Source organism: Delphinapterus leucas, chromosome 8 (genome assembly GCF_059928025.1).
Source record: "Delphinapterus leucas isolate spDelLeu-1000000601 "Yukka" chromosome 8, BTC_Dleu_Yukka2, whole genome shotgun sequence".
Classification (NCBI taxonomy): domain Eukaryota; kingdom Metazoa; phylum Chordata; class Mammalia; order Artiodactyla; family Monodontidae; genus Delphinapterus; species Delphinapterus leucas.
The window spans coordinates 70,080,005-70,102,436 of record NC_143136.1 but is presented as its reverse complement, the minus strand read 5'-3'; the positions used below and the strand labels follow the sequence as shown (position 1 = coordinate 70,102,436).

Here is a 22,432-nt window from a genome sequence, read left to right as displayed (position 1 = left end):
TATGTCTGGCTTTATCATCTTGAGATATAAAGTTAGGTCATATTTGGTTAACATTGACAATATAATAACCCAGAGGAACCACCTGCCTGGATATTCTGAAAGTATGGCATTTGTCCTGGGGTTCTCCTTCCAAGGTTCCATAGGGTTACTTAGACTAAATGCTTTAATCAGTCCTTAATATCTCTAACCTCTTGCCACCCTCAGTGAGAATTAACGGGACTTCAGATTCCTTCATTCATTCATTCCTCCAACTCTATTTAATGCCTATTATTAAGTGTCAGACACTACTCCAGGTACTAGTAATACTGCAGTGAAAAAAAAAAAGACAAAAATATGGACCTTACAAACTAGATATGCCCCTCATGGTTGATTTCAACAAGTGTTTAATCCTGGAGAGCTTAGCCTATTAGTCTCAGTATCTTCTACCACCAATTAGAAGTCTGGTGGCATCCAGGGAGTTGGGATGATGCAAGTTGCACTGGAGTTTGTGACTACCCACTATCATTTGGTGCAAGGCCCTGTCCATTAAAGCTGTTGATCCTTCCTGGTTTATCTGTACACGTTTATCCAGTCAGCTACACAACCTCCTCCTCCACATACATACATACCAAAACCTGCCTTGAGCCTTAAGCGTTATACTTCAAGTTTTTTATTTCCCTTATTGTAAGGGCACACATGCATCTCTTTTCCCCATTCAGAGTAAGCTCCTTAGTACCAAAGTGACTTTGTCAAAAAGGCCTTTAGCATAAGTCACAAAATGGGCCATTAAAATCAGACACACACGCAGACACACACAGTAATCTAGTGGCTGCTGTTGAGTTTGGAAAAGGGTCCAGACCCTCCTCCCATCAATGGTGTTTCTTCTTAATGGGGAGTGGAAGTGGGGGGCTGTTATCCATTCCTGCTTGTCTTCATTTAGGGCACTATACTCCTTCAGAAATGATTTAATGATTTTAAATCTCAAAGCAAAGGGATTTGGGTTCAGCTTCCCTTTTTCCTAAGAGGCTCTTAGGATTCTATGTAATTGAGAGGATGAAAATGGATGCCCCTTAATTTCACTTTTCAACATCATCTTAGCTCTGTGGTTTTGCATTGCCCCAAATAATTATTTTATCCTCTTTACTCAGAAGTGGGTACTTACTAAATATCCACGTAATTACAGAACTGCACAAGTGGATCTTTCTAGAAAGTGAAGTCAGCCTTATTAAGGTAAATTGATCAGATTACTTATGGGTATATAAAATTGTCAACAACTTAAAAAACTAGGAAGTTCCATCTTTATGTACCCACCAGGTACCAGGCATTGGTGTTCTGATAGCCCTCCTTTCCTCTCTCCTCCCTGCTGCCTCCATAGTCTTAATTTGTAGCATTTGCCAATTTTCATGGCTGCTTTCACATCGCTGAAGTGTTTTCATTGTACACAGAGTTAGGAAGAGATGTGCACAACTAACTCTGGCGAACTGGTGTAAGCCAGCTCCAGCACACCACTGCTGTCACGTAAAGTCATTGTCTTCATCTAAAATTTCCTGTAAAATGTAAAAAAAAAAAAAAAAAAGAAACGTTGTTTCTATAGCAGTATAAATGCATGTTTATTCATGAGCAATGAATAAAGCATTTAATGAATAAAGCATTCATTAAACAATGGATGTTTAAGGAAATAAAAATTCTGTTTACTTCCCGATAAAAACAAGGTACATATATCTCTGGACGCTCTGTGTGCCTGTGCCTCCCTTCACAAGGCATGCTATCTATTTTTCACTTGCCAGTACAAATCCTATCTTCCTCAAGGTTCTCTCTCCTTCTCTGAGCCAGTTTTTGAATTTTCCAGCCTACTCCAGCATAAAATGAGTAAAAAAGAGTTTGGATTTGTTGTCATTCATTTATTTATTCAACACTTATTGAGCTTTTAATATGCCAGGTACTGGGAATGTGAACATGATTAGACAGACCATATTACTGCCTATAGAGCCTATCATAGGCATTATTACCTGATTATACAATTAGCTATTTAATCAAAACTTTGAAAAATTTTATAAGGAAATGTGAGGTGCTAAGAGAATGTATAAGGGCAATTGTATGTGATAAAATTAGATTTGATACATCTGATTACATGGTGGCACGAAAGTCCCGAGAAGCAGTAGAGGGAAGAACCAGGGCACAAGCTCTCTCTAAGTCTTTGTATCACATGTGCTAATGTCCCAAAGATCAAGCCGGGGTTCAAGGATTAGAAGAATAGATTCTACCATTTGATGGGAGAAGCTGCTAAAATATTGTGGCCGTTAAAAAAATCTGCAACACTATTTATTATTTGTAAACATCTATGCAGAAATGCCAAATATTTTCCATCTTTGCTTTCAGATGTTTTGTTTCATTCCTTCAGTTTCACAGTTGAATTCCATCAACTGTCTTCATGGAAATCTGTTTTTCTCCTCAACAAGTCTTCAGCTTTTCCAAGCAACCCTTCTGTCCTTAATTACCACAGTTCCCAGAATGAGCCACTTTCTATATGTGTCTTTCAGATTAATACAAGGCAAAACTAAATCTGGAAAATTTTACAGTTTTAAATTTTTGCTTATTTTCTACCTATTTCCCTGAAGCAAAGTGGCAGGGCTGTTCAGAAATCATAATTTAATTAAAATGAGTTTGAGGAGATGGGGGGTACCACGTTGTCTTTTACATTCATTTTTAAAGAGTATCCCAGAACATATGTTGATGCCTTTTCTCCCTCTTCCTTGTAAAAACAGCAAAACATAAATGTTTTAAAATAATAGTGAAATTGCAAGCTTTTGTCATTATAAAAATACATGCTCTATCTCACCTTATTTTTCCCCTGCTCTAACATGCACCTCAGATTATCACCCAAAATTGTTCTTCTGTTTTTGTGCACATTATCTTCTTTTTCTAGATTTCCTACTCCTCTGCTAATCCAAACTCTATTTTGTTTAAGACTCAAGTCCTTCTCCCTGAAACCTTCCTTAATGGCCCAGGTTATCTTTGATTTCACTCTATTTATGAACTCCTACAGCGTTTAATGCCTGATACAATGCAAGAACATTAGCTTTAATGCAGATTGTTATTGTTTTCTGCTTCTCATTTGTATCGTTTCGTGCTGTTTTCTTTGTTGAACTTGATTTTTGAGCAATTAAATGGCTATCTTAAGTGCAGGGATCATATCCTATAAGCATTTCTTTTTACCCTGTTTCTTGACTAATTTGTATTAGCCTCCCTTTGAGCACTGTAAACATCCAACATCGAGCTGTCTTACAACCTATAAAAAATGGGGAATTCTCCTGTCTTTTCTTTTTTTTCTTAGAAGATATATATTATTAGGATTCATTTAATCAAGAAATGTTGAGGCTTATTGTGCTCTAGGATGAAAAATAACACTGCTATTGCAAGATACACAGTAACTTAGTTACTATGTTTTGCTCAAGAGTGTTATAAACTTATAAGAAATAGTATTTTTAAAAATATGCCACAGTATCTTCTAAACTAGTAAATCTCAGAACTATGGTTCCTTTGATGAACAACTTTAGTACTTTTAAGACCTTTATTTTCCATATAGAATAGTCACAGTCATGTGGCCCTTTGTTTTGTAATAATTAAAAATACGGCCCTAGGGTCAGGTGACTATGACCGCATTGGTGTGACTTTTTTATTCTTTCAGCAAAATAACACAAGAAACAACAGTGCAGTAAGTAGCCTAATAGTATCTCTTGGCAATGCACACATACGCTCACTTACACCCTCTAGGTCTCTTTTCTTTCTCTCCATTGCTGTCCCTCAGCAGAGAATTTCTCTTGGACTTAGAGTTCTTTGATATGTTATGATAAATGATGCCTTGTTGTGTTTTCTGACTCTGTTAGAGTCTCCATGGAATTAAAGATCACATGCTTATTTGGCTTAATGTACTTGACCTTTTCCCATGATTGACATGTCTAAATAAATGGCTGTAGCAACTCAGTAATTATGCACCAGCTGTGTATATTCATTTCACAGAAAAAACACACAGTTCTCTTCAAGAGTAGATAGCTTGACCCCTTCCCTGCCAGCTAAATAAAGGAGAGTAGTTAATTACTCTTATTATTAATTATAGTAAGATTCCTTTCCATCCCCAAATGCATCTCTTTCCTCACTGCATTTTGTAAACAGTATACTATGACCACAGCTACATAAAGTGTTGTTTCAGTACTGGTATTTCTTATACAATAAAAATATTTACAATAATTCTGGACCTACTCGACAAGATAGTTCCACACAATTTGTGTCAAAAAATCCAGGATTTGTTAGCAAGATTTGTGTTCAGGAAGCAGTATTACCTTTAATGAACCCTTTGTTTTTCTAATGGGGAAATTGTATTTTCCCTCAACTGACATACAGGTAAATTCTGAATAAATTCTAGGGTTCCATGCTTATTTCAAAAAAATCTTTCCTCTTAACAGCACATTGTTCCATTCTCACTTATTCAAAATATGTTCATATCTAAATTATCTGTATTTTTATTAATTTGGGTTTTTAAAAATATGATATAAAGTTAATTCTTGTTGACCACTTTGACTAATTTAAGAAATGCTCATTTGAAAAGATTCCTTCTTTAAACTAAATTTTTGGTCTTTATTTACTATAAAATAAAAATTGTTCCCTATATAATCTTGAAAAATAATTCCAGTTAGGTTTAATAATTGTCAATTCATTTCAGAACCATGACATTTATCATTGTTTCTTGAATTCTTTATGTTCTTAAGTGACGTATATTAAATTTTGGATATAATAGTGTAGGTAAATTTTATGATAACCTTAACCTGGAAATGTTATTTGTATACTGTTTTCCACAGGATCTAAGGTGATTCTCTAATTCCTTAGGCCAGGGTTATTATAGTTGGGCTTAGAAAAGTTGGCAATGTATAGAAAAGCAGGAAGACAATGAAATAGGACAGGAAATTTTATTTTGCCTTCATTCTTCTTTAAGCCTCTGAAGGTGAGCAGCTTGAAGGGGGAAGGGAACTAACACAAGCGCAAGTATCTATCATGTGACAGGCGCCATGTTCAATATTTTATACCAGTTATATTATCTCATATAATCTTTGTAGAAAATCTCCTAAACATATTGATAAACTTTTAATACATATATTTATTTAATTTGTCCTAAAAGCAAGGATGAGGTTTCTGGATCAAAGGAGAACTGTTATTATTTCTTACAGCAATAACCACATGCCCCATTCGTCCCCTTCAGGGTGATGTGATGAGAACTAGGAGGTTATATGCACAGGAAGGGAGCCCCAAAATTATGAATCTGGGAATTTATATAGGAACTGCTATATAGCTGTCTCCTCTCCACCTTGAGAGGCAGGGCAATCTTTCCTCCCTTATGTAAACAAATAGCTGGGAAGACAAGGGGAAGGTCCCCAGTTAAACCCTTTGGAATACAAACCGATAGCTCTGGGGCTTTATTATCTTTTGAAATGTGAACGTGTAAATCTGGGTGATAAGTATCTATCTCTTTGAAGGTCTCTATTTATTCAGTCAACCTTTAACTTCCGAAGCTTGTCCTTTAACCCAGGTTCCAGTTTTCTTTGCTTGATAAGTCTCTACCCGTACAGAAACATGAAAATATTTTCTCTGTAGTTTCATAGCCCTAAATTGTGGCAATTTCAGTATTGTTGCTATGAAATTTGTGGCCATTAGCTTTGTTTCCATTCTTAAGTCTCTTAGTGTATTTAGTAGCATAATGCATCATTACGTCTATTGTCTATGTATTTTACTTAAAGTATCATCTCTGTGTGAAGATTTATATGCACAATAAAATTTTATTAAGTACCAAGAACTATCAAGCACTGTTCTAGATACTTGGGATACATCAATGAACAAGTTAAAAATCGCTGCTGTTCTGAAATTTAAAAACTTTGGGGAGAAGCTAGAAATTAAACACTAAGCATAATAAGTAAAAAACTTACTATGGTAAGTTCCTGGGTGGCAGTGGGAATGCCAAGGAAGCCAGTATGGCTAGAGTGAAGTGGAGTGATGGGGAGACCAGCAGGAGAGTAGATGGAAGAGATGACAGGAATGAGACATGCAGATCGCAGAGGACCTCATAGAGCATTAGGGAAACCTTGGCCTTTTCTTTGAGTGAAATAGGGTAACATTAGAAGGTTTAGCTGAGGAATGACATAATCTGACTTGTCTTTTCAGAGGGCCACACTGGCTGCTGTGTTTAGGACAGATTGTAGGGGCTAATGTAGACTCAAGAAGACCTGTCTGGAGGCTAATGCAGTAATTCAGGTTGGGTGTCATATGGCCCTGACCGGAGCGGTGAAGTGAAATAATAAGCAGACAAATTTTGGATATATTTTGAAAGTTGTTCCAACAGAGTTTCTGATGGATTGGTTGTGGGCTTAAGAGAAAAAGAGAAGTCTAAAGTGATTCCAAGGTTTTTGTTCTGAGTAACTAGAAAAATGTTTTACCATCAATTGAGGTGGACAAGATTGGGAGGGAGCAATTTATTGGAGGGGGTTGGGCTGGGTAAGATTAGGAGTTTAGTCCTGAACTTGTTGATTTTGAGATGTCTTTTAGACATGCAGTGGAGGTGTCAGGTAAGCAGATGGGTATGCCAGTTCGGAGTTTGGGAAAGAGGTTTGAGCTGGAGATAGAAAATTGGGAGCTGCCCACACATAAGTCATATTAGGGACAGATTTAGGCTTTGTGGGGCCTGAAGCTTATGCAATTTTGGGGGTTCTCTAAGAGAAAGAATTCAAATTATGTACAAAGGTGAATATTTATTTATTTATTTGCGTTACGCGGGCCTCTCACTGCTGCGGCCTCTCCCGTTGTGGAGCACAGGCTCCGGATGTGCAGGCCCAGCGGCCATGGCTCACGGGCCCAGAACCTCCGCGGCATGCGGGATCCTCCCGGACCGGGGCACGAACCCGCATCCACTGCATCGGCAGGCGGACTCTCAAACACTGCGCCACCAGGGAAGCCCAGAATATTTATTTTTAATGAGAAAAATCAAAACAAATACTTATTTGGAAACTGATAAATAGCACAAAATCATAACATTTGGAGAAATAGCATAATATTTTAAATAACTTCCTGACATACCTCTGTAACATAACTTCCTGACATACCTCTGTAATATTTTCCCCCTACATTATTGACCTTTAATGTCAAGGATTTTAAAATATTATTTTCTGTTGAGAATATGAAAAATTAATTCTGTCTTTATCATGATTAATTAAAATTTTTAATTAATTATAGTCTAGAAAGGTTTTTTTCATCTTTACAACTTATTTACAATTTCATGAAAATTTTCAGAGTTGTCTTAAAATTTAAAACTTCTATCAAGCTTCTTGCATATATTACCTGAAGATTTGGAAGAATTTTCCAAAGACTAACTCTGGCCCTATGCAAATGAAACTTTGCTTCTTTTCCACTGTCCACATATTTCCAATACTAGGCAAATTGTGATTCCTTTGCATATTGTCACACCGCTTCAGCCCTGAACATTTGTGGCACAATGTCAGGTGACTTTATCACAGTGGGTACTAGACCACTGGAAACTATTTCTACTTTAGGATAGTCAGGATAGCTAACAATAATTTACTCGTATATGGAAGTGATTGTGAATCACATAAATATGTTCCTTTAAACCCAACCTAAATATATCTCCAACTCTGTTTCCTCTTAGTTTCCCAAAAATGTTCACAGACACACAAGTGCCCCCGCCACCACGAAGGTATCTTATATTTACAAATTTTCCTGAAATATATGACCGTGAAAACACAGTTTTTTTAAAAATTAAAAGACTTTACTTTTTAGAGCAGTTTTAGGTTTGGGGAGATTGCACAGAAAGTACAGAGTTCCCATATGCCCCTTTTCTCCCCTGCACGTAGTTTCCCTATTATAAATATTTTGCATTAGTGTAGTACATTTGTTACCATTGATGAAACAATATTAATAGATTATTATTACTAAACTCCATAGTTGACATTTGGATTTACTCTTTTTTTTGTATTTCTATGGGTTTTGACAAATGTATAATATTTCATATCTACCATTACAGTATCATACAGTGTAGTGTCACTTCTCTTAAAATGCCCTGTGCTCCACCTATTCATCCCTAACCCCACTCCTTGAACCCTTAGAATCTCTGATATTTTAAATTGTCTCTATAGTTCTACCCTTTCCAGAATGTCATATACTGGTTAACATCTTAGAGTATGTAGCTTTTTCATTGACTTCTTTCACTTATCAATATGCATTTAAGGTTCCTCCATGTCTTTTTTCGTTGTTGTTTATTAATACTCCATTGTATGGATGTACCACAGTTTGTTTATTCATTCACCTATTAAAGGACATCTTGGTTGTTTCCCATTTTTTGACAATTATGAATAAAGCTTCTACAAACATTTATGTGCAGGTTTTTGTGTGGGCATTAGTTTTCAACTCACTGGGAAAAATGCCTAGTGAGGAAATTAGTATTTAGATTAGGATCTAGACACAGATCTTACACCTTTCACAAAAATTAACTGAAAGGTAATCATTTACCTAAAGGTAAAACAAAATTATACAACTTCTAGAAGATAACATAGGAGAAAATCTAGGTGACCTTGAGTTTGGTGATGACTTTTTATATACAGCATCATACAGCACAATCCATGAAAGAAAAATTGATAAATTGAACTTCTTTAAAATTAAAACTTCTGCTCTGTGAAAGACACTGTTATAGGATTGAAAAGATAAGCCACAGACTGGGAGAATACTCTTGCAAAATATACCTAATGAAGGGCTGTTATCCAAAATACACAAAGAACTCTTAAAATTCAACAATAAGAAAACAAATAATCCAATTACAAAATAGGAAAAGATCTGAACAGACATCACAGCAAAGAAGATATACAGGTGGTAAATAAGCATATGAAAAGATGCTCAACATCATGTGTCATTAGGAAATTGCAAATTATAACAATGAGATACCATTACACATCTATTAGAATGGCTAAAATCCAAAACATTGACATCACCAAATGTTGGCAAGGATGTGGTACAACAGGAACTCTCATTCTTTGCTCCCAGAATGCAAAATGGTACAGCCACTTTGGAAGATAGTCTGATAGTTTCTAACAAAGGTAAGCATAAGCTTACCATATAATCCAGCAATTATACTCATAGTATTTACCCAAATGAGTCTTTACTTTTTAACCAGCTCTGCAAGATTCTGCCTCAGGAAATTCCTTCAGGCTAGCCTTCCTTGCATTTAATGTTCTCAAGACATGAGTTCAGCTGTGTTGTCTTGGCATCCTCTTCCTATCTGAATATATTTGGATATAGTTTCAGATTGTTTATTTTTACCTTGACTTGGCAACTTCTTAGGATGTTACTTCTGGCAATTGCCCATCAGATTCACATTCCACAAACAAAGGCAATATTCACTATTCCCAAGCAGACCCTCTGGACTTGCCAGCCTGGTGCATGTTGCTCCTTACATTTGTCTGTCCAGGAATGGTTATCTTAATTAGTAATTGTTAGAAACCTCTGCAATCTTTAAAGTTTAGCTCTAGGAAATAGTCACTGTCTAAACTTCCTCAATTTTTATCCATTTCCCTATCCACTGAAACTGATCTCAAGAAAGTTACAGATAAATATTAATTTGTAACTGTAATGCCAAATTTTTAGTATTAATCTTGTTTGACTCCTTTATAGCATATAAACTGGTAACTGAACCCGTCTTAAAACTTTTGGTTTTAAGACGGGTTTTAACCCATCTTTTCCTTTGGTTTCTTTAAAAATTTTTTAAATTGTGAAATGAAGCATACATCCAGAAAAGTGCAGAAAGCTTATGTACAAAGTTTAATAAACATTTTTAAAGCAAAAACTTGTATTATGAAACAGAACATTTTTAGCACCCCAGAAGCTCCTCATGTGCCTCTCCCCAGTCACAACGCCTATTCTTCTTTATGCCAGAAATAACAAATATTCTGACTTTTGTATTGAGTGTGCATGCTGTGCATGCATCCTTGAACAATGTATTTTAGTTATTCTATTTTTAAATCTTAAAAAAGGAATTATATATATTTTTGCTCAATATTATGTTTGTGAATATATATATATAATATATATATATATATATGTATCACATCTCTAGCCATTCATCTGTTGATGGACATGTAGGTTGCTTCCATATCTTGGCAATTGTAAATAATGCTGGTTATTTTTCTTTCAAGTTTTTCTGTATATACTTTAGATTGTCCAAGTTCTTTTAAAATAATGATGTTGGAAATTTGCAGTTTTGTCGAGTATATAGATTAATGTAATGCATGTCTGTTTGGGGGGATGGGTTCACATCTTCTCGCTGATTCTAATACATATGTCTAGAGGACACCCAGAGCAATATATCACACTGTGAATGCCACTTTTTACATAAGTTGGAAAGGCTGAAACCTGCTGATTTGTAAGAATAAAATAATGTCTTATTCATATTTGTATCCCTGATACCTAGCACAGTACCACTCAATAAGTTGTTCATTTCAGTAAACATTTGTTAGGCATCTGCTGTATGCCAGGCACTGTGCAAGGTGCTAAAGATACAAAATGACTAACACATGGGCCTTCCCTAAGGAAGATTCATAAGAAAACTACTTGTAAGCAAACAACTACAATCAAGGGTTATTTTGCTTTGGTGTATATGATTAAGCACTAGAGGATCCTAAGCAGGAAAATGGTCATCTGTATTTAGACTGAGGAGGTATGCAAAATTTCATAGATCGCATAATCCTTGAACTGAGACTTGGGAGGTGAGTTAGGTATGCATCAGATAATCAGGAAAGTCAAAGATATTTCATACAGTTGGAAGAATAAGAACAGCATTAAGTAAAAGAGAGACTTTAGAACACCTGGCAATTCAGGAATGAAAGGGCACACACTGGCTTATAGTATGTGTGGCAGAGTGGATTTAGAAGCCTGCCTGGAGAAATAGGCAGATGTCAGATATTGTTTGGCTTTATAGAGTAAAAAACTTTATCCTATAGGCAACAGAAAGCAATGAATGAGTTTAAAGCAGGGAAGTAATGTAGGCAGATTTGCATTTTGGAAAAAAAAAGCCATCAATATTCAGGATGGATTAAGTGGGACAAGAATGGAATTAGAAAAGATAATGCTAGGGAGAATGTTCTAATAGTCCTGGTGAGACATGAGGGTCCAAATTAAGACAGCAGCCCTAGGGATATCGAAGAGAGCGTGGATTCAAGAGATGTAAAAGAGGACCTAGTGACAAATTGGATGTGCTTTGAGATGACTGGATAGATGATGCATTTACTGAGATAGATGATAGTTACTTGGGGGACAAAGAAAAGGATGAGTTCCATGGACATGTTGACTTTGACATGCCTGTGGGAGGGATGTTTAGGTAAATATGTCTAATAGGTGGATGGATGGATATATAAGTCTGCAGTCTAAGAAAAAGATCTGGTGTCAAGTCCTAGGGATCCCAATCTTGAATGAATAAATAGAAGAAAAGCCAGAAAAGGAAACCAATATGAGAAGAAAGGAAAAAAGGAGGAGGAGGAAGACCAAGAGAAATTTAAATCATAGAGAAAAGAATGGTCAATGGTATCAAGTGCCACAGAAAGAAACAATAGAGCTGAAAAAAACTCCTATGGGATTTGGCATTACTAGGACCTTGGTGAAATCTGTTTTATTAGAGATAGTGATTGTTTCACAGAGTTAACCATGAAGGGAAGGGAACTGGTGAGATAACTAGTTAGTTGAGTGTAGGGAGAATATAGAACAAAAAAAAATGTTAATGAAAGAAGTATAATTATAAACTATGGGGAATAGACAGAGAGATTATTATGATAGCTAATAAATTAATGGTGGTTATAAAATATAGTATAACCAAATAATTAGTATTGTAGGTGTTTATGATAGACCTGTGTACCAAAGTACAATGCCAAGCCCCAAGTTTATCACATTATAAATACTCAAAAACTATTTCCTGAATTGAATTGGATTGGGTTTCCATTAACATGTAAATAATCATCTTCTGTGCCTTAGAATAATTTAGAGTTTAATTTGTGTATTTACTTCTGATGAAGGTCATCGGACACTATTTATTGGAGTTCATGTGCCCCTGGGAGGAAGAAAAAGCCATCGACGTCACAGGCATCGTGGTCATAAACACAGAAAGAGAGACAGAGAGAGAGATTCGGGACTAGAGGATGGCAGGGAGTCACCTTCCTTTGGTAAGAATGTCTCTTTGTTTTAATTAAATTTATGATTGTAATATTATACTTGTTTGTACAATCCATAATTAGCAGTAATACTCATAAAGTTGTTTATACCTTTATAAAAGATTTGGGCAGATTGAGGAGAAGTGGGAGAGAGAATGTTTAATCTTTATTTTTCTCTTGTGCATCTGCTTTGTGAAGGTGAGGACTGGCTTAGTTTTGTGATGGAGGAAATACACTTAAGTAGTAGAACTTAGTTGTATTAACTCATGATAATTTGTACAAATAATAGTCATTGCTCTAAGTAGTTTGAAAATCCAAGGGGAAATGCTTTTATTAAGTTCCCAGTTACACTATTGTAGATGCTCTCTGAATTTCACTCTTAGGATGTGAACTTTCTACTGTTTTGAATATTCTTCCTTTAAAAGTATACAATTGACCCTTGAACAACACAGGTTTGAGCTGGGAGGGTCTACTTATACATGAATTTTTTCAATAGTAAATACTACAGCACTACATTATCTGTGGTTGCCTGAATCCATGGATGGTGGAACCGGATACAACTGACTATAAATTATATGTGGATTTTCAACTGTGAAGAGGGTCAGTGCCCCTAATCCCCACATTGTTCAAGGGTCAACTATATATAGAATATCAAAGTATAGTGATATGGAAGTTGTTAACAATTCCTGAGTGCCGTGAGAGCCTATGTACATGACATAATTAAGAACCTGACTTTCAGTTTCCTGACCTTCCCACGTCCTATGACCTCCTTCACTGCACCTTGTTCACTTACTCATTCATTTTGCTCTCTGACCACAGCTTCACTCCTTACTTGCTTGTTCAACTACTTGACCTCTCTACTTTTTTTTCTATCCATGTTATCTTTATTTCCTGATCCTATTCTGATTTCATACCCTATAATTTTAGTAGTACTTTTGCTAATATCCTAAATACCTTAATTTCCCTGTTTTAGTTTTATTCATACCTTTACCCCCATTTTAAAAACCAGATTTATGTTAGGTTCTTCCACGTCCCTACTTTCTCCCTGCCTTCCCAAGTAGGCATGCTCTGCAGGACATAGTCATTCAACAGGGCAGGTTGTAACCATTTAAGTTCATTACTCAAGTAGGAATTCCCTGGCGGTCCAGTGGTTAGGACTTGGCACTTTCACTCCCGGGGCCGGGTTCGATCCCTGGTCAGAGAACTAATATCCCTCAAGCCTCATGTTGTGGCCAAGAAAGAAAAAAAAAAAAACCCAAAAAGTAAATAAATAAATTCATTACTCAAGTGGACCTTCAACACCTCCTCCCAATTCTATTGAATGTTTTCAATTTTTGAAATAAGTATTTTTCAATCTTCTTCACCATTCTCCAACACCCCCCTTTTCACAGTCACCTAGCAGATGCTTTCTACTTCAAAAGGAAAATATGTCACCAGAAAGAATTCACTCAACTTCCCTCCTGTTAAACATACAAACATAAACATATGCCTACATCTGCAACTGTTTTTTCCTCATAATGCAATAAGGAAGTTTTCTTTTCAATTATGTTTATCTCCTATTCCCTCCCACCTTGAAATTTACACAATTTATAATCTAGTTGACTTCTTCTTCTCAACTGGATTATTCTCATCCTTCCAACTGCCTCAAACCCACATTTCCCCATTCAGTTGTATTCAGATATAAGGTAAGTTAGCATATGAAGTTTGGGGGAACAATTCTACTTTTAATACTCTATAGACATTGCTTTATTTAATATCTGGTTTTGCTAAGTATTGAAGAGAAATTTGTAGTCTCTCTGTTTTTTCATTTTTTAAGTTTATGTCTTTTAAGCTTGGATGCTTATAGACAATTTTTTGTGTCCCTCTATTTAAGAAAACTTGCTAAGATAGGCCTAATGGTGAGTATGTTAAAAAGCATTTCCAGTCTGCATACACTGATATTTTTCCACTGAGAGAATATTTTCCTGTCTGATTCTGTTCTACTTACTTTGGTCTCTTCTTTGTGAATTATATCTGCATGTTGGATTTATGATATCTGCTTGTTGTCCTTTTCTGGTAGCTTAAAGTTAGTCTCTCATTATTCATTTGATTATCTGCAGTATTGATTCTGCATTTTACTACTTCTATTGGGGGTTTTGATTTTGCTGTTGCATCTTTAGTTTTAAGTTTCTTTCTTATCTTATCTGATTTTCTTTACATTTCCTCCTGTCCTTTCCTAATTAGTGTTTGTTTTTCCTGCTTGATAGAGTCTGTGTTTTTAGTCTATTGATGATTCCCAGTAGTTCTGGACATTTTCTTTTGATTCTGAAGTAGATAATTTTCAGAGGTATCATCTTCTTTTGGGCCATAAAGATTATTTTGACTTTCCTTTGATTTATAGTATTTTTACAGGCTGCCAGTTTTTTTCTTTTTACTCACCAAGTAAAAGAAAATACTTCTTTTTACTTTCCAAGGCAAAATATATCCATACTATGTGTGTCCAGCTATATCCTAAGGCGGCTTAGAGAGGCACTGCCATTAGTGTGTTCTTCGTCTCCATTGCTGTGTATAATTATGGGCATCAAACTTCCCCAAATATCATGTACTTCTGCCAGAGGTAGAATGATTGATGGGAGTGTGTAAAGAAAAGTACTCTGGGTATCCTGCACCAGCATGATAGAAGGACGATCATCTCTGAGTCAGTGGGCAGAAGAGGCGGTGTGAAGGTGTCCCCCACATTTTCAGGGTTTTTTGTTTCATGAAGTAGAGTCTGGGAATATAACAAAGAGACAACTGGGTAGATTTCTCTTACTCCAGCTTCATCTGTTTATAGTTAGGGGAGATTCCCTCTTAGACTCTGGGAATGGAATATCTGTTGGAATAAGCTTTAATGGTTACTTTGAGTTTCTTAAATACTTCTAATATTTGAGAAAATAAGTGGCATTCACATTAACTTAGAAATATTTAGTAAACAAACAAAAATAAGCTTGTTCCTTCTGCCTCTGTCACGTTATTCTTTTTTTCCATAGCTGGATACATTATGTCAATTTTTCTAAAACAGTGGTTCTCAACCTTGGCTACGCCTGGGAGATTTAAAAACATTTTGATGGCCAAATCCCATACCAGTCAGAATCTCTGTGGGTGGGACCCAAGCATAGGTACTTTTAAAAAATACCCCAGGGCTTCCCTGGTGGGGCAGTGGTTGAGAATCTGCCTGCTAATGCAGGGGACACGGGTTCGAGCCCTGGTCTGGGAGGATCCCACATGCCGCAGAGTAACTAGGCCCGTGAGCCACAACTACTGAGCCTGCGCATCTGGAGCCTGTGCTCCTCAACAAGAGAGGCCATGACACTGAGAAGCCCGCACAGCGCAATGAAGAGTGACCCCCACTTGCCACAACTAGAGAAAGCCCTCACACAGAAACGAAGACCCAACACAGCAAAAATAAATAAAATAAATTAATAACCTCCTACCCACAACATCTTCTTAAAAAAAAAAATACCCCAGGTGATTCAAATGTGCAACCAAGGCTGAGATCCAGTGTTCTAGAAACTTTGCTATTCAAAGTGTGGACCATCACAATGCTATGAGACTAGGTATCAATTACAGAAAAAAACTGTAAAAAATACAAACACATAGAGTCTAAACAATATGCTACTAAATAGCCAAGAGATCACTGAAGAAAGCACAGAGGAAATCAAAAAAACCTAGAAACAAATGACAATGAAAACATGATGACCCAAAACCTATGGGGTGCAGCAAAAGCAGTTTAAGAGAGAAGTTTATAGCAATACAATCCTACCTCAAGAAACAAGAAACAGCTCAAATAAACAACCTTACTGTACATCTAAAGCAGTTAGAGAAAGAACAACAAAGAACTCTAGAATTAGCAGAAGGAAAGAAATCATAAAGATCAGATCAGAAACAAATGAAAAAGATATGAAGGAAACAATAGCAAAGATCAATAAAACTAAAAGCTGGGTCTTTGAGAAGATAAACAAAATCGATAAACCATTAGCCAGACTCATCAAGAAAAAAAGGAAGAAGACTCAAATCAACAGAATTAGAAATGAAAAAGGAGAAGTAACAACTGACACTGCCGAAATACAAAAGATCATGAGAGATTACTACAAGCAACTCTATGCCAATAAAATGGACAACCTGGAAGAAATGGACAAATTCTCAGAAATGCACAACCTGCCAAGACTGAATCAGGAAGAAACAGAAAATATGAACAGACCAATCACAAGCACTGAAACTGAAACTGTGATGAAGAATCTTCCAACAAACAAAAGCCCAGGACCAGATGGCTTCACAAGTGAATTCTATCAAACATTTAGAGAAGAGCTAACCCCTATCCTTCTCAAACTCTTCCAAAATATAGCAGAGGGAGGAACACTCCCAAACTCATTCTATGAGGCTACCATCACCCTGATACCACCACCAGACAAAGATGTCACAAAAAAAAGAAAACTACAGGCCAATATCTCTGATGAACATAGATGCAAAAATTCTCAACTAAATACTAGCAAAGAGAATCCAATAGCACATTAAAAGGATCATACACCATGATCAAGTGGGGTTTATTCCAGGAATGCAAGGATTCTTCAATATACACAAATCAATCACTGTGATACACCATATTAACAAATTGAAGGATAGAAACCATATGATAATCTCAATAGATGCAGGAAAAAGCTTTTGACAAAATTCAACACCCATTTATGGTAAAAACTCTCCAGGCATAGAGGGAACCTACCTCAACATAATAAAGGCCATATATGACAAACCCATAGACAACATTGTTCTCTATAGTGAAAAACTGAAACCATTTCCTCTAAGATCAGGAACAAGACAACGTTGCCCACTCTCACCACGATTATTCAACATAGTTTTGGAAGTTTTAGCCACAGCAATCAGAGAAGAAAAAGAAACACAAGGAATCCAAATCAGAAAAGAAGAAGTAAAGCTGTCACTGTTTCCAGATGACATGATACTCTACATAGAGAATCCTAAAGATGCCACCAGAAAACTACTAGAGCTAATCAATGAATTTGGTAAAGTAGCAGGATACAAAATTGATGCACAGAAATCTCTTGCATTCTTATACACTAATGACAAAAACTCTGAAAGAGAAATTAAGGAAACATTTCCCATTTACCACTACAACAAAAATAATAAAATACCTAGGAATAAACCTACCTAAGGAGGCAAAAGACCTGTATGAAGAAAACTATGAGACACTGATGAAAGAAATTAAAGATGATACAAACAGATGGATAGATATACCATGTTCTTGGATTAGAAGAATGAACATTGTGAAAATGACGATACTACCCAAAGCAATCTACAGATTCAATACAATTCCTATCAAACTACCAATGGCATTTTTCACAGAACTAGAACAAAAATTTCACAATTTGTTTGGAAACACAAAAGACCCTGAATAGCCAAAGCAATCTTGAGAAAGAAAAACGGAGCAGGAGGAATCAGGGTCCCTGACTTCAGACTATACTATAAAGCTACAGTAATCAAGACAGTATGTTGATTTTTTGCCAGTAGGCACAAAACAGAAATATAGATCAATGGAACAGGATATAAAGCCCAGAGATAAACCCACGCACATGTGGTCACCTTATCTTTGATAAAGAGGCAAGAATATATAATGGAGAAAAGACAGCCTCTTCAATAAGTGGTGCTGGGAAAACTGGACAGCTACATGTAAAATAATGAAATTAGAACACTCCACTTCCTAACACCATACAGAAAAATAAACTCAAAATGGATTAAAGACCTAAATGTAAGGCCAGACACTATAAACCTCGTAGAGGAAAACATAGGCAGAACACTCTATGACATAAATCACAGCAAGATCCTTTTTGACCCACTTCTGAGAGAAATGGAAATTAAAACAAAAATAACAAATGGAACCTAATGAAACTTAAAAGCTTTTGCACAGCAAAGGAAACCATAAACAAGACGAAAAGACAACCCTCAGAATGGGAGAAAATATTTGCAAATGAAGCAACTGACAAAGGATTAATCTCCAAAATATACAAGCAGCTCATGCAGCTCAATATCAAAAAAAACAAACAACCCAATCCCAAAATGGGCAGTAAATAGACATTTCTCCAAAGGAGATATACACATTGCCAACAAACACATAAAAGGATGCTCAACATCACTAATCATTAGAGAAATGCAAATCAAAACTGCAATGAGGTATCATCTCACACTAGTCAGAATGGCCTTCATCAAAAAATCTACAAACAATAAATGCTAGTGAGGGTGTGGAGAAAAGGGAACCCTCTTGCACTGTTGGTGGGAATGTAAATTGATACAGCCACTGTGGAGAACAGTATGGAGGTTCCTTAAAAAACTAAAACTAGAACTACCATATGACCCAGCAATCCCACTACTGGGCATATACCCTGAGAAAACCATAATTCAAAAAGAGTCATGTACCACAATGTTCATTGCAGCTCTATTTACAATAGCCAGGACATGGAAGCAACCTAAGTTTCCATCTACAGATGAATGGATAAAGAAGATGTGGCACATATATACAATGGAATATTACTAAGTCATTAAAAGAAACGAAATTGAGTTATTTGTAGTGAGGTGGATGGACCTAGAGTCTGTCATACAGAGTGAAGTGAAAGAGAAAAACAAATACTGTATGCTAACACATATATATGGATTCTAAAAAAAAAAAGTGGTTCTGACGAACCTAGGGGCAGGACAGGAATAAAAATGCAGAAGTAGAGAATGGTCTTGAGGGCACAGGGAGGGGTTAGGGTAAGCTGGGATGAAGTGAGAGAATAGCATTGACATATATACACTACTAAATGTAAAATAGATAGCTAGTGGGAAGCAGCCACATAACACAGGGAGATCAGCTCAGTGCTTTGTGACCACCTAGAGAGGTGGGATAGGGAGCGTGGGAGGGATACGCAAGAGGGAGGGGATATGGGGATATGTGTATACATATAGCTGATTCACTTTGTTATACAGCAGAAACTAACACAACATTGTAAAGCAATGATACTCCAATAAAGATGTTCAAAAAAATGAAAGACACTGGAGCAGGAATAGCACAAATACCTATTATGGTTGGACTCAAGTAGCAGAAGTGGGAGAAATGGCTGGACTAAAACAAAAGGGAGTGGTAAGGATATGAAGAATGATGGTGCAAACTATGTAATGGCATTCATGGTCAAAAACATTTATACTACTGCCCTTTATAAAGAAAATAGGTCAGAGTCAGCTGAAAGGCTGGGACTCAATAACAAGGGATTAAGTAAAAGAAAAGAGAATTTTAAAATGTTCTTATCGAATAAAGAATGTTAAATTTTAAAAAGAAAAGAAGTGTGGTCCATGAGCCAGCAATATTAGCATCACATGTGAGCTTGTTAGAAATGCAGAATCTCAGGCCCCATCCCAGGCCGCTTGAATCAGAATCTGTGTATTAGCAATAACTTTTGGTAACTTACATGCACATTAAAATTGGACAAACTCTAGAATATTGCTTGTCAAATCTTGTTGTATGTTAGACTCATCTGAGGAGCTTTTAAAAAATATTGATGCTCAAAGGCTTTTATTTAATTAATCTTGGGTATTTTCCTAGGTCATGGTATTTTTTAAAAGTATCCCAGGTGATTTAGTATCCAGCTAGGATCAAGAGCCATTGATCTATCTTAAGAAAGTCCTGCCTCTTTATTTGGGAAACTTGGCAATAAGCCAGGTAGCCCAGATTCTGCCACTGATGTGTCAGCCACTATTTTTGGATGCCACCTTTTCCTTCCTCCACCAACCATCTGAGTATCTTTATTGCCATTTAGACCTAAGATCTGTTTTATCAGGGACAAAGGTTTGGCACCCTAGTAGTCACTAAGCAGTAGAACCTCCTATATTTCACTTTTTAAAGTTTCTTCAGGACTAATAATCTGCCTATGTTCCTATTCCACAGTCAGTTTAAGTGCCTTGATAATCAAGTACTCAGTTACACGCTGAGACTGAAACCATGTTATGAACACCATCCCATTTGATTTGGACTTTGATACTCAGCATAGTGTGAATATATGGGATTACTATGCTGAAGCCTTCGAAGAAAATTTCTGACTACTTAAGAAATACTTATTGTACTTGGAAAGATTTCAAAGAAAATCTTTGGAAGTCATTCCTACAGGTGCTTTAAAATTATAAAGAATTCAACTTCAAAGAGGTATGAGATAGAGGAGAATGTAAGGAAGCATCAGGTTCCTCTGCTGGGATCCTGGAGCTTTTATATTGTAAATTGGAGTATGGGATTATGAAGAAACGGAATAATTTGGACCCATATTTCTGGAGCAAGGATCAATTTAACAAAAAGATTTTAGCGTAAATGTTTGAATTTTGGCATTCAAAAATGTTGTCATTCCAATATATGAGAAACATCCACAGAATCCCACTCTATTATATGACCCAATCATGTAAGGCAGTGTTGTTAGGAACCTGGTTGTATCAGTGCTGCATCCAGGGAAAACTGAACAGGCCTTACTGTAGCCAAAGAGATTATGCTCATGTCACAGGCTTAGCAATGGCTGGGTCTAGTCCACCAGATCCCATGGTTGGAATGTGATTTCTAGGTTAGTCCAAAGATAGACCCAGCTTTTTTTTTTTTTTTTTGCGGTACGCAGGCCTCTCACTGCTGTGGCCTCCCCTGCTGTGGAGCACAGGCTCCGGACGCGCAGGCTCAGCGGCCATGGCTCACGGGCCCAGCCACTCCGCGCATGCGGGACCCTCCCGGACCGGGGCACGAACCCACGTCCCCGCATCGGCAGGCGGACTCTAAACCACTGCGCCACCAGGGAAGCCCAGACCCAGCTTTTTGACTGTGTCGTTATGGTGGTGGTGATACTTTGATTATACAAAACTTTTGATGCCTGCAAATAAGTTCAATCTACTTTTGTTACTGCACTTAACAAAATTGTTTGTATAAGATTGTGATGATTAATTTTTCTTCCTACTGTAATCAATTCCCTGACAACAGAATACTGCTAAAACTTTGCAACTTGTTATTTTTAATATTGTCTTTCATTCACCTTATATAATGTTAAATTATATTTTCAACCCGGAACATGGTTGAGTTGTTTAAAAGTAAGTTTGAAGCATTAGCTTGAAGTCAGTGAAAATATAAAAGATAATGAGAGAAATTCAGAACACTTTAATGTTAATTTGCTCCTCAGCCTCCCAACAAAGAATGTAACAGGAGAGATGACAACAGTATATAAATTATAATTAATCTATAAGCACTAGAAATAAATCTTAAAGACATCTACTTTACTAAATGGTTATTTAAAATATGGTACTCAAAGGTACTGTATAAATTAGCACAACTTGAATTAGACCTGGGATTTTTCCATTCTTAGATGATAAATTGTGTACACATTTTAGGAAGAATGAAGCAAATACAGAAAACATAACTTCAAATCTGTTTATTGATGGCGATAGCTTCCTGTTCCTATTTAACTCCCAATTGGCTGATATATAAGAATATCAATGAGTTTTTAAAAAAATTATTTTATGTAAAGTATAACACAAGTATTTGTGAATGTTAATACATAGAAACATAAACGTACAGCTCAATGGTTTATGACAAAGAAACATCTGTGTAAATATTGTCTTGGCTAGCACTCCAGAAACCCCCTTTGTCCCCCCTCCCAGTCACTACTCTCTCCCTTCTCCCCAAAAGGATTTCTAGTCTGTCTTCTTACATTGGGTGTTTTGCCTGTTTTTGAACTTTTTATAAACGAAGCCATACAGGAGGTATTTGTGTCTCTGTTGTTCAACATTGTGTTGTTAGTGGGATTCACCAATGTTTTTAGCTGTAGCTTTGGTTTATTCATTTTCGTTATTGTACAGTGCTCATTTGTTTGTATATACCATGCATTCTACTATTAATGAAAATTTAGGTTATTTAATTTTTGGAGATACTATGAAGAACAGTGCTGTGAACATTTTTGTATATGTCTCTTGGTGCACATATGCATTTCTCATACCTAGGAATGAAATTATTTGTTGCTGAGTCATAAGATATGTGTATTTCAACTTTAGTAGGTAATGCCAAACAGTTTCCAAAATAGGGTACGTATTAACACTTTCACCAGCAAAGTGTGAGAGCATATGTTGTTTTACATTCTAACTACCACTTGACAATTTCATTCTGTTAACATTAACCATCTAATGAG

At 36.4% G+C, this 22,432-nt stretch overlaps 1 protein-coding gene across 1 annotated transcript in view; it reads left to right on the top strand.

Moving 5' to 3' along the window:
* Positions 1-22,432, top strand: part of SLC4A10 (solute carrier family 4 member 10) — a 225,578-nt gene that overhangs the window by 48,685 nt on the left and 154,461 nt on the right. Inside the window, exon 3 of the mRNA XM_022569866.2 lies at positions 12,090-12,236. Coding sequence (XP_022425574.1) covers positions 12,090-12,236 — 147 coding nt within the window. The remainder of the gene's footprint in view (positions 1-12,089; positions 12,237-22,432) is intronic.